This window comes from Artemia franciscana, chromosome 10, assembly GCF_032884065.1.
Source record: "Artemia franciscana chromosome 10, ASM3288406v1, whole genome shotgun sequence".
Taxonomy (NCBI): Eukaryota; Metazoa; Arthropoda; class Branchiopoda; order Anostraca; family Artemiidae; genus Artemia; species Artemia franciscana.
In genome coordinates, this window is record NC_088872.1 from 32,238,969 (window position 1) to 32,252,180 (window position 13,212).

Here is a 13,212-nt window from a genome sequence, read left to right on the forward strand (position 1 = left end):
TATTATATTTGTAAAGAGCATAAAAAAGGCATTGAATGGTATATTCACTTTATACAAAAGCCAGTAATACTGTTTGCTATAAATTTACCCAGAAAGCTAACTTGGTAAAATTCTAGTTTAGCTACTTTTTGCTATCTTGGAAAGGGGTTAGGTTAGGAAAATGAAACTTTCAGGGATGGATCTACAGACTTAAGTATGTCCTGGGAGGTATTTAGGAATACCTACCTTTACTTCTTCACCCTCTAGAGGGGCCTGACCTTTGATGACCCTTAAAAATCTTAGTGTTAAGATAGTGAAAGTTTGAAAAATACATATTTTGCTTAAATGAAGCACAACAAAGCTGTTTTCAGGTTTACAACTTATGCTTAATCCCAATTTATGAGGTTCCAAAGATTTGCAAATATAATCTTTTATATTTAGAAGAAAAATAATTGATATTAGGCTACTTAAAATTCTACTCAAATAATAGGAACTATATTTTCAGAAATGAGACCACATAAAAAGAAATTGACAGCTGAGAATTGAGGGAAAGTCTTGTTTTGCAAAATTTCAATAGGTAGCCTAGGGCCTAGCCTAAAGACCTGTTAAGTAGGCAAATTTCTAAGACTTAGAAATCAGAAGAGGGTTAACATTGAAGCTTAGAAATACCTAGCCCCTTTCCATTATAGCAAAAAGTGGCTAAAATAGAATTATTTAAAATAGAAATACAAAATAGAATTATCAGTGGTTTTCTTTTGATTCTAAAAATGTAGCTTTTATTGCTTGATATCTATTTTATAAATTACAAATAGCCTATTAAACATATTTTTCATTTTAACTGCTTGTCAATGCAGAGACCATAGGCCCATTTTTAATTTATGCTGAAAAATCATTGGTGAAAATTTCAGTAAGAAGGTGGGACTCTTGTTACAACCTTCACATTGCATCATGCCACAGTAAAATAAGGGTAGTCCAAAACTCATCTCTATTTTTCCAGAATGCCTAAGAGAAGTGGTCTTCTCCAAAAATATGTCTTTTATCCTATTCCACAATTTTAAAAAAATTAGCAGGCTATTTGACCTAAATTTAGTAAGCTAATAGAATAAAATGAGGAATCTGCTATCTAGCTCAAAAGGGTACAGGAGAAAGACTAAAATTTGCCTCATTATAGGCCTAATCAGGAATTAGGGAGAGGGTTGGGAGCTGGGAAATAATTGCAAACAGTCAACATTATTATATAAGGGAATGGTTGTGAGTAGGGAATCACAAGGGTATGTTCATATTTCAGCAGGCATATTAATCACCTTTTGAAAAAAAATAGCCTAGCCTTAATGTGACCCAAAATTTGAAACTATTACTCCACATCCAAGAATTTGTACCTAAACATACAAAATGTCCATTAATTTGATCAAAAAAGTAAAAGTGAAATGTAATTTCTATGTCTTACAGTAGCCTCCTTGTAAGGTATCTAAACTGTGAATTCAAATGCTAATAAATAATCAAAATGTTCGTTATTTTCTATGTCTGTTAAACTCAAGTACTCAAGAGTCATCTACTAAAGTAATTTTATGTTGGATAGGGAACATTTTAGAGAGGTAATAGTCATTTTGTTTACTCATAAGACAATGCAACTTTTTCTTTTGTTACTGATGAGAAAAATATAATTCTGGATAATTAGCATAAATAACTCAAATTATTTTATACTTTAAACCGATAATTTTTGTTTAATTTTTCTTAGGTTGTTAGATGGCACTCCAAGTACTAAGAATATATCAAAGCCTAAAATCAGCTCGTGTTGCATGCAACCTCTTGCGTCCTTGCGACTTAACGAAAAGAAGGATAGCATCAACTGCCGTTTCTCTGTCACCGAATAATGTAGCAGATCTTGGTATATTTGAATCACTGGCTGATTCTCACATAGTCCATCTGATGCAAGATGCATTTAAGCTGTTCCACGATTCTACAGGACTGCCTTGGTGGCTTACAATTATTTCAGCGACCATTATTCTCCGATCATCTACATTTCCTTTGACAATACACCAGGTAGTACGCTTAGTTAAATTATGGATTAAAAAGAAGTCTTAAAACACGTATATTATAACACCCACTAACAGGGTTATCTTTTTAGGTTAAAATTGACAATACACCAGGTAGTACGCTTAGTTAAATTATGGATTAAAAAGAAGTCTTAAAACACGTATATTATAACACCCACTGACAGGGTTATCTTTTTAGGTTAAAATTAAATTCATACCAAATATTTTCAATGATTCTAAAGCTACTTTATGAAAAATATCCCACAGTTTAGTGACTCTGGAAGCATCTTGCCAATCATGATAGTAATCTCGTGTACATTTTCTCGGGGAGATGGGTCACATATACGTTTCTATTTCTTCTTCTATCTTTCCTAGGGACTATTTGATCGAATTAGTGGTCTTGGAAAATCAGAAGAGTGCTAGTTTGAACTTAATTCAAATTTCTAGTGCCTTTTTAAAGTAACAGAGACGTCGTGCAAGGCAGTTCCAGTTTTTGCTATTTTATGTTGCAAAACAACAATTTTAGCCCGGCAACGGCCAAAGTATTATCTAGCGAAACTCCGAGGTAGCTAATCCACTTGGGATAGTTAAAGATAAATATATACATATGTTTATAAATGTATGCATATGTATACATGTATAAATATGTTCCAGTTTTACGGACTATATTTCTATGCGTTTGCGCTTTCTTTTTTTTTAGACTAAATTCTCCAGATTTTTGGGAGAGGTCCTTCAGATAAATTTGGAGCTGGATCTAAACTATAAAATCCCATTATTTAGCCATATTGACATAAAAAAAAATCACATTAATCTGCTTACCTAAACAAAGGTAGGAAGTAAAGCCTTCAGAATCAACATTTGTTCGATGACCCCTTTATTGAAAAATTTATGCATCACTGTCTGAAAAATTATTTAAGATTGTGGAATCTGACCTCAGATAATGCTATATTTTCGTAAGGATGCACCTTTTATTTGAATGATTTTGATTTTGAAGTATTATACCGCAAAGCTTGAATTTTACTTCAAAATACAGGGAGCAGAGGGCCGTGGCATCTTGCCTTTTAAGGATTATTACCCTGAATATGATTTTGAAAACGTACAGAAATTAAACCCAAAGAAAACATTTCTCGAATGAAAGTAAAGATTGATGTTAAAACTTCAAACGAGTAGATGATGTCCTATGACTGAGGTGTTCTGCAGCCCCCCAAAAGCTCACCACTCTTCACGCTACTTTTACTGCAATTAGTTCACCATTCACATTAAAGAAAAAAAAAGAAAAAAAAAACTATAGGTGACTTTACCATTTCATTTTTCTTTATATTTGTTTTTTCTCTCACATACTCAAAACGACTTCTTTTTTTTCACCAAAATTAGTATACATTTTCTTAAAAAGTATGTTTCAAATAAAATTTAAAGGGATTGATTTGCAGTTTTGACAAGTGAAGTTTACTCGATTTTGAGCCTCAGAATGTTCAATAGAGAGATAAATCTGTAGTAGTTAGAGCAGAACCAGCAGTATTTATGCTGTATATTTGTTTTTCTTCATTTTTTTTTGGGGGGGGGGCTACTTATTTTTGAGATAAATAAAAGTAGTAATTATAGTAGTACCAGCAGTATTTAGGCTGATTAAAAGTTTGTCTTTTGGGTTTTTATTTTCTTACAACAAGGATATTAGATTGTTTCGAATTTGGTCGATGTTATGTGTAAATAATTCCTTAGACCACACTGGCTATTCATGGTAAAACATAAAATCGCGAAGAAAGGAAGAAAACGAGGACAATAAATAGCCAGCGTAAAAATTGAAATTTTTTAAAAATATTTTCAGTTAATATTCAGTTACCCTTTCACCATTACTCAGAAAAGGCTATCTATTTTAGTTTTGTGTTTTGTTTTAAGGTTTGGTTTTTATATTTTCATCAGTTTTATTCCGCGCTGAGGACGGTCAAACGGAGGTCTTGACCGAAATATCTGCATAATTTTTCAGTTTTTTATTCACTGGCTGTTTATTGTTCTCGTTTTCTACTTTTCTTCGCGATTTTATGTTTTATGCTTGATGGTATAGGCTAATTTGCTGAAACTTAAGTACCTTTTAGAGCAAAACTACATTTAAGCCAAAATCATATTTGATACAGCGTTAATTTTCAGTAATTTCAGCCTACTAATCGTGCTTCAGTTGACATCATCATCTATCAGACATGGACTTCGTTTAAAATAGGGCCATAAATCCTCTCCCATGGTCGAACCAACTTAAAAAGGAATTTTATCTAGAATAAAATACTTGAATAGGGGGTAAATAAAGTTCTACTCATTTTGGAACTTCTGAAGAAAATTGTGGAGCTCCCGCTCCCCTTCCACAAAAAATTGAAACAATATTTCTGCTTGCAAAATTCTGAAAAACGAATCATCAGTGAGATAATGCTATTAGGTGACGAAGTAGAATATTTGTTAATGCAGATTTGTAACCATAGGTGTCGGTCCTACTGGGAAATAGTTTAAGGTATTGGGGTTTTATTTAATAAAAAGGGTCTAAATTGGTGAACCAATTTGAAATTTAACGGCTTTCGATCTTTTGTTTCTTAGCACAAGACTTTAACCCGACTTCATAAATTGAAACCAGAACTGGACGAAAATGTGAAATTGATTGGACGTGAAACAGCTTTAGCTGCTAGAAAGTACAACTGGCCAAAAACAAAAGCAAAATACGAATTTGATAAAGCTGTTGCCAAAGTTCGCCTGGATCTTTTCAGAAGATATAATTGTCATCCTTTTAAAAGCCAAATTGCCAGCATAATCCAACTACCACTATGGATCTCTGTTTCACTTGGACTCAGAAATATGGCACTCGGATTACCTTCTTGTAATCCAGGTATTGTTTTCAACCTATATCGCTTGTATTTTATAAGTCATTTAGACACATCCTAATAGCACCAAGATGCAAAAAATATCTCAATGAGATACTCTTACAAAGTTATCTTTGATTTAGTTTGAGAGTTAACTTTGAGCAACGCAGAACGACAGGCAGAAGCTACACGTATGTGGAGGTTGATATTGCTAAAGGGGCTACGGTTTTACTTATTTTAATGTAGCTTTACCAAAATTATCATATCGGGCGGTAAGAATGACCAGCCAGTCGATAAATTCTATTAACCCCCAAAAAGATTTTTGACAGTGACACTTCTGAATGTCATTACCAAATGAAAAATAGCAAAAGTAGTTTGAGTTAGGGATTGGAAAGGTTGTTCGTTGACCAGCTACATGATTGTATCCGGAATAGTTTTAAGAGCGTAGTCTTATTTTCCATTTAGATGGACTCAGCCGTTCTTATATTAGTTCTAGGTTACGATTAGATCTTCATTAATGTGCTAATTTTTCAAATTCTTAGTTTCCGAACTTTGTGCTTCACTAAACTAGGGAGTCGTATTTGATAGTCTAGCGTTTCTTTCTTTCTTATTTTTTTCAACAATTCCATGCCGGTAATAGAACCTTTCGGGAAAGAAATAATGATTTGGATTTGTTGGAATGTGTTTGTGGGTTTAATAATTAATTTGAATATGAGCTATGGCTGACCAGTTGGTTTCTTCTTTCATTACATTCATTTGTAAAAGTATTCTGGAACGCAAGACTGAGTTTTAGACTTAACTAAAATTTAAGGAAAGTTGTGGAAGGAAACGAAGGAGATTTATCGTAAAGAAAGATTTAAGGGAAATAGGAGCTTCTTGGGAGGGTGTGAAGATAGACACTTTGAATTGACTGGGATGGAGGCGAAGTATGCGTAGCTGTGTTGGCGTCAGGTGGCTTGGTGATGCTGTGAGTTGTTAGTAGCACTAGTAGTAGTTAATAGTTGCTCTTTATTAGCACCAAATTTGGTAATGCACTAATAATGATGAAGCATGTATTGTTAATTTTAAAATGCGAAAATTTACTTTTTGTAAACTATGCTTAATTTTATTGTTTTTTCGGAGGCATGCAACTATTAATTGCGTTATTTTGGAAAAAGTAAATAAATTAATCTTCGCTCTTCATGTAAAAGTCCACACGCAGAAAAAGCGGTATGACTTGGAAAATACGGTTGAAATATGGTGAAAGTCCTTTCGTGTATGCCTGAATAAGTAGTGTCTATACGTAATTATAGCTGGGGAAGGCCCTAATCGGTTACCTTCCTCTCGTCTTCTCATAAACACAAACTACTAATAGTTTCATTTGGAGGGAGATTTGACCGGGAACATAAAAAAATGTAAATTTTTCTTTCAGATTACCAGTTAGTTCAAGGACAGTTGTGTGTCGAAGGAGTTGCCTGGATACCAAATCTTACCGATATGGATCATTCCTATATACTTCCAGTTACTCTAGTGCTTACTAACCTGTTCATGACTGAAGTAAGTTTTCATTTGATTTTGCAGCTTCATTTCAAATTTTAAGGTAATATTTATTGTCATAAGAATCTTTTGATTTTACTTTATAAATATGGCTAAGATTTGACTTTATTAAAAAGAAAGCATGAATTTATATATTTTTGCTTGCAAAATCACCAAAATTTTATTTTTGTGAAAAGGCATTAATGCACTGAAAATTAATTTATTTATTTGATTTTCAGTGCACAGGTAAATTACTTAAAAATCACCGAGTTCTTGCTCTTGTTGAAACTGTCGACATGGGATGAATGCCAAATACCAGGTGAGTGGAATGACTGAATCAAGGAGTGAAAAGTTGAGATTGTAGGAAAAGCTTGAATGCAAGCGTTATTTAGTTACATTGAAGCAACTGAAAAATGGGAAAATGAACTTCTGTCAAAATTTTATAATTATGATTTCAGTCCTTAAACTGATAGAGTTGTTAAAATTCTTTTTGGTCTGTAAAAGATTTATTGCAAAGCACCTGCATTGAGCCTGAGCCTGTTGAACACCTGCATTGAGCCTATTGAACTCCTGCATCATTGATGCATATCCAAAATGCTACTGGTAAGGATACAAAAATTCTACCGGAATTCTGCTGGATTTCTAATGGATTCTACTGGAAAGGATACAAAAGATCTACTGGAAATCTATTGGAAAGGGAAGTAATACAATAAGTAACAAGGTCTTTTAAGAGATATTTCTTGGTTTTTTTGTACACTTTGGTAGTTTCATGAAAAATAGAACATCATTAAAAAAAAAAAACATCATGAAAGGTCTTTCCTCTCTTATTTTACTCTTTTCTTTTTGTTTTAAATAACCAAGGTAGAGGCTCGTCAATTTTTCAAATTGATGTTTAAATAAAAAGTTCAAATAGGGATAGATCCTTTTAATAGACAGTGAAAATTTTGAAAAAATACTAGATATTTCGGTCACATATGCAGTGACCGTCATCAGTTGTAATTCTGATGAAGAGTTACTACATAGTAATATTGATGAGGATTATCTTATGATGACGAGTTACTTCTGATGACGGTCACTGCATATGTATTCACGGTCTATTAAAAGGATTTATCCCTATTTGAACTTTTCATTTACCGTCATGGAAAGGCAGTGTAGTTTTTGAAATTATTTACGTCCAGTGATATCTGATACATTTTTCTTAGTGTATCCACATTAAAGTTAAAAGCAGATTTTTTTTTAACCACCAGTTATCACACAATGTCTTTAATAATATTTACCTTAGTTCAGACGATACGAAAAAAAAAAACTTCAAAAAAAAGTCAGACTTTGGATCTGAAAGAAATTCAAAATTTCTCTTTTTTCTTATACTTAATTATGAAAGTCATCCTAGTGAAAATTATGAAGGAAGATGAGTCAAATTACAAAAAAATATTCAATGTGGTGTTTAACAGGAATTCAGTCATAAGGATCACCCAAATATAATGCTGAAACTAAATACGGATGTCAGTTTTGTGCTTTTACATTTTGTTCCATTTTAAAATATAACAGACTCAAATGATTCCTGATCATTCCTGAATAGAAAATTGAATCACGTTTAAAAATGACATAATTCAAATAGCAAAATTTGATTCATCTCTAACAGTTGCAGAATTTAATTTGCAAAAAAAACTTAATAGTAGCACCAATTAATAGTGAGAGGGTTAAGGATTTTGTTTTATTCTTTTGATGAAGATAAAAAGTGAATTTTTGAAAGTGCAATTTTTTTTCGATTTTTTCAATGGAAATACCGAACAAAGGTATTTTTCGAAACCTGAAGGGGTTAAATATCCTTTTCACAATTTCAACCCTGCTTTTTGTGCTTAAAGTGGTAGTCAGAAGGTAAATGGACCCCCCCTCCTTATTAAAAAAATAATGAAAATACAACAGTTGGAAACAACAAGAAGATTGCCAGTAGAATAAGATACCATTCCAGAGTTGTCTAAAGCTAACTTTTGTGCTTCAGATGAGAATAAGCAAGTAGATACGCAAGTACTTAAAACGAAAATTGTAAATCTAGGATCACTATTTTAGCATTCTGTTTGTGATGACTCCTGAAAGTATGTTGACACTACTTTGTCTATAATCTAGGTCCACTTGAAAAAGCGTTATTAACTGTATTTACTTTATTTCTAGATCCTCCCCCTAGTTCGGAAGCAGGAGCTCAAGTTTTCTCAGAAAATAGTAACATATGTATATCGTGGATTTTGTTTGTTTATAGTTCCTTTAGCTGCATTTGCACCTGCCGTAAGTTTTTCTTTTATTTCTAATACTCATGTCATAAAAATGTCTTTGTGCACAAACTGTCTTGATCGATCCTTCATCTAGAGTTGTTATCTTTTTTCTACTATTAGCTTAAGAAAAACTTTCGTAAAAAGATCTTTTTCGAGGAAAAGTAAAGAGCCACATTAAAACCTAAGATGAGTGAAAATACAGTCCTATAATAATTTAAACTTAAAAGGAACAGAAACTGCTATCAATTAAACGAAACTCGAAAAAAATGAAAATAAATATTTACATCAAACATCAAGATAACGTATGCTGCTACAGGTGAATAAATGAATCACAAAAGAACAGAAATTTGCGTTTTATTTATACTCACCCTCCAATCACCTAGGACAAACAGTACAGCCATACACAAACAACTGTAAAGAAGGTTCCTTAGACATGCAATGTTGTCATTATGTTGTGACCAAACATTGAAAAAAAGAAGAAATTACTATGATAATCAAGATGACTGGAAATAACTCATGAAAATGGTCTAGTTGTTAGTATATAATGATGTTAATTTCTGAAAATAAAGGCAATTTTCTATTTTCAAACTTACAATTATGAAAGAGAAAACATTTAAAAATATTTTTTAAATCTCCCTTGCATGTTTTGAAAAATATCTTTTATTTAAAATACTAATTAAAGATGTAATTTTTGGCATTATTGTCGTAAAAACTGAAAAAAAGCAAAATTACCAGCCCCCAGACTTTTTACGTCTCCCCCTAAATTTTTACGAATTGACGCAACTGATTTGGGAACTTCAAGTATTCGGTTATTTTATTTGAGCACTAGGTAATGAGAACTTTGAGTGCTAATTAAACGAAACTGCCAAGTACTTCAATGGTGTAATTTACCACCACTTCAAGTATAAGCAACGGAAATTCTTTCCAGCACTCGAAAGAACTATAGAAATGTTTCATAGCAATATCCTATCTCTAGTTTTTTGTGACATGCAGTTTTGTTGAAAACCTCTTTACTCTTCTCATCGTTTCTAATTTTCCTAAACTTGTTGATAAGCAGCTACGTTCTGATCTTCCAGAAAAGTACTTTGTGCACCCTCTGTCACAGATTGCATCAATTGAAACTGCTATTAAAAATTGATAAAAAAAATCAATTTTTTCTTTAAAAATACTCTCTTTTAAGCATTAATTAATATTATGTTTTTCTTTGAGCCTAAAACATCTAGTATGTACATTAATGATAGACATCGTCCTGCAAAATCTTTAGTAAAAGCGCGTGCAGATAGAAGTATTTTCGAATCTTATTGACATCTCTTCACGAATTGTTTTTCTTTTCTTGTGTGAGTAAGTTGAATTTCTTTTTTCTTTTGCTTTTGCATTTCCAATTGCTATCTTATTTATTATTGGTACTAGAATGACTTGCGAATGACAAAAATATAATAGTCAATGTTTCTTTCAGGACATAGTTCTCTATTGGACCGTATCGAATAGTTTATCAATAGCTCAGAATTTGGCTTTGTTAACTCCAGGTTTCCGAAGGTTATGTGGAATTCCAAAGTTGGAAAGTGAACTTCAGCATCCTTTTAGAGAATTGGCAAAAAATGTGAAGAACAAATTTTCAATAAACAGAATTAAAAAATAAGTTAAAGCAAAGCGTATGTGCATGCATACTAGCAAAGACACTGTCGGACGACGGCCATAAAAAAGGGTTATGTATACTCCGTTGTGAACACCGGTGAAAAAATAATTTCCTCTTTCCCTCAAACACAAAATTATAAGTCCCCTTTCACCTCCCCTTCCCCAAAGAAACACAAATTCCTGAAAGTTTTAATTATTTACCTGAGTCGAAAGACACAGGGCATCTTCTTTTTTTTATGGTAAGAAACCAACTGTAATTTTAGGGCCAGCAAGAGGGGGGGGGGGAGAAAAAAAATAGTGTCTGAGCTGAAACTTTGTAGGAGGTTTATTTTTCTTTTTACAAATTCACGGTCTTTTTTGCATGATATATTAGTGAAAACAAAAGTGAAAACTACACCAAATCAAGATTTGGAATTACCTCCATGAATGGAAAAACTTGCAAGATATGACTTCTAGTTTTCTTTTTAGAATAGCTCGTGAATTCTTGAAATAATTGTTCAGCCCAAAATCTCTTGATCTTAAAGCTTTTTCTAGTTATATCTTACATTTTCATCTAATTGCCTTTTGTTTGTTTTCAGTCAAAGTTTATATTCCCTTAAATGTTACTTCTCCTTTCGTATACGGGTTGAAATAAGAAAAAGTTGCAAGACTATGGTGAGTTATGCAAAACAAGTTATAGGAAACCTTGGGGAAAGCTTTACTAGTTAAAAGGCGATCGTGCCAATAGGCTCCCACCATGCGTAGGGACTTTTACGAAAAGACATTATGCCAGAATCATGCCAAACCATAATTTTACATACTATGGTTATGCCTACTATGGTTATACCATACTATAACCATATACTTTAATCTATAATCTATACTACTATAATCTACTATGGTTATACCATTATTTTATACTGCTCCTTTTCCAGCTGCTTTGACGAAACTGAGTCCCCCGCGGATATATTATCCGTAAAATTCTCGCGCAACTGCCTAGAGTATGCCTGTAAATTAAAATGTATGCCACATTTGTATTTGATTCTTCATAGTAGCGTTGCACGCTCTCCCTTATTTACTTCGTATAAAATATTAAATTTTAAAAAGAAAAACTCCAAAACACATAATTGACGCCAAGAAAGAGAGCGCAATTGAGAAATAATAACATTTATTAATTGGCGAAACGCAACAGAAAGTGCCATAAAAGATATTGACTTGAAAAACATAGAAACTACGGAAACTTAATTAACTCTTAATAGAAAAATGAAATTAAAAAGTAAGTAATATTCATTCGATAGTAGAACACATGGGAAAAAGACAAGAGAGAAAAAATTAAAATCAACATCACATTGATTTTTCAAGATTCTATATGAGTGAATACTATCAGATTGACAATTAACAAGAGGAAAACAGATGAAAAAATAAAGCCAGAGGCCAATCTAAATCAGGTAGAATAAACCTTTGGTATAGGTTGGGAAACCATTGTAAAATAGTGTTCCAGAGGTGTGTACTTGTGCATTGATGTTGCCATCTGTCATCAAGAATAAATCGTCATTAGAATCATCTGTAAAGGAAGGAAGATTAAAACAACTTGTCTAGAAATGGTTCCTTACAGGTCCATATATGTGATAAGGAGTATTCAGCCCTAAACTTTCTGAAATCTTAAGATTTTTCTATATTGATCGCCCATTTTTGTGTTTCTTCTTTTGCTTTTTACCTGAAAGCATGGCTTAGCCTATTCCTAAGGTTTCATCCTTAATATGTTGAAGATGATCGAAGGGTAATTTTATGGGAGCAGGAAAAGGAAATGTTATCGTCATTTCTGTCATAAAAAATTTCAACAATAACCCTCTTCAAGAACAATCCCTTCAACAGTAGAAAAAAAACCTTCTTTTGCTGGTTGACTATTTAGAAATAAGCTTCGAAGAAACTATTATTAAAATACCATATTATGGTAAAAAAATACCATATTATGGTAAAATAGCCAATTTCAATAAAAGTTACCCGATTTCCACGCTTTACCTGATAATGATAATATACTTTACATGATAACATTTCCTTTCCCTGCTCCCATACAATTACCCTTCGATCATCTTCAACATATTAAGGACAAAACCTTAGGAATAGGCCAAGCCATGCTTTCAGGTATTTAATAAAAACAAATTTGAAATAAAAAAAAATCTAAGACATCCTAAAAGTTAGAGACAGTTAGCTTCTTTATTTCTTTCAGGTTTTTTTATTCATATTAAAACGCGTCTTGAATTATAACTGATTTTGAAATTTCATGATTTCTTTTATAATCTAACGCATACAAGTTTTTGGAAGTAAACCCATAACCTGTCTTTGTCTTTTTTGGTACTGCGGTACTGAATCCTTTATTAGAAAAAAAACAAGCTTTTTTAACTGCAAGTAAGGAGCAACATTAAAACTTAAATCGAACAGAAATTATTCTGCATATGAAAGGGGCTGTCCCCTCCTCAACGCCCCGCTCTTTACGCTAAAGTTTTTTACTGTTTTAAAAAGTAGAGTTGAGGGAAAGAGTCATTCCTATAAAAGTAGAGTTATTCCTAGCCTTAGTGACTTAGTTTTCTTAGTATTAATTTTCAAACTTATTCTAGGACCCTGAACTCGGAAAATATCTAAAAGTTCATTCATTTTGCTCACACTTTCATCTAGGATGTTTAAATCATCAACATAATACAAGTCCAGGGAAGTTTTTCTTCCGTACTTGATTCAGTGTTCTCCCGTCGCCTTCACGATTCATATAAATGGGGATAGAACATGACCCTTTCAACAAAAATACTTTTTTGTCGCTCAAAATTGACTACGTCTACCTTATTTTCCTTTCCTCCCAAGTTAATCACCAATATATTAAATTCAACAAATTGTAAACCTTGTTTTTTCAATAATAAACACACTACAGCATCAAACCGTAAGAGTTCTCCACTTTAAGCATGT

At 32.5% G+C, this 13,212-nt stretch overlaps 3 protein-coding genes across 6 annotated transcripts in view; 1 reads left to right on the forward strand and 2 right to left on the reverse strand.

Annotated features, from left to right (window-relative positions):
- LOC136032080 (bifunctional heparan sulfate N-deacetylase/N-sulfotransferase-like) overlaps positions 1-1,702 on the reverse strand; it is an 88,059-nt gene extending 86,357 nt beyond the window's left edge. The window contains exon 1 of one of the 2 annotated variants that reach the window (XM_065712209.1): positions 1,684-1,702. The gene's annotated coding sequence lies outside the window, so the exon portion shown is untranslated. Of the gene's footprint in view, positions 1-1,426; positions 1,531-1,683 lie in introns of those variants that run through there. The other variant, XM_065712208.1, reaches the window with a different exon arrangement.
- On the forward strand, positions 1,489-10,812 carry LOC136032082 (cytochrome c oxidase assembly protein COX18, mitochondrial-like). Of its 2 annotated transcripts, XM_065712212.1 has the most exons (6): positions 1,491-1,574; positions 1,718-2,022; positions 4,596-4,881; positions 6,267-6,391; positions 8,543-8,653; positions 10,097-10,812. In XM_065712212.1, the coding sequence occupies exons 2-6, from the start codon at positions 1,726-1,728 to the stop codon at positions 10,277-10,279; spliced, it is 1,002 nt and encodes a 333-aa protein (XP_065568284.1). In that variant the 5' UTR covers positions 1,491-1,574; positions 1,718-1,725; the 3' UTR covers positions 10,280-10,812. The 2 variants fall into 2 exon arrangements, with proteins under 2 accessions (XP_065568285.1, XP_065568284.1); XM_065712213.1 differs by lacking the exon at positions 1,718-2,022 and having other exon boundaries at positions 1,489-1,574.
- Positions 10,813-11,486: 674 nt separating this feature from the next.
- Positions 11,487-13,212, reverse strand: part of LOC136032081 (calpain-11-like) — a 212,066-nt gene continuing 210,340 nt past the window's right edge. For both annotated transcript variants that reach the window (XM_065712210.1, XM_065712211.1), the window contains one exon: positions 11,487-11,818. In XM_065712210.1, the coding sequence (XP_065568282.1) occupies positions 11,792-11,818 (27 nt within the window). In that variant the 3' untranslated portion in view covers positions 11,487-11,791. The remainder of the gene's footprint in view (positions 11,819-13,212) is intronic.

Coding starts and splice junctions, on each gene's coding strand:
- LOC136032082 (XM_065712212.1), top strand. CDS start 1,726: ATGGCACTCCAAGTACTAAGAATATATCAAAGCCTAAAATCAGCTCGT. Junction 2,023..4,595: donor TTCCTTTGACAATACACCAG/GTAGTACGCTTA, acceptor TTTGTTTCTTAG/CACAAGACTTTAACCCGACT. Junction 8,654..10,096: donor TAGCTGCATTTGCACCTGCC/GTAAGTTTTTCT, acceptor TGTTTCTTTCAG/GACATAGTTCTCTATTGGAC.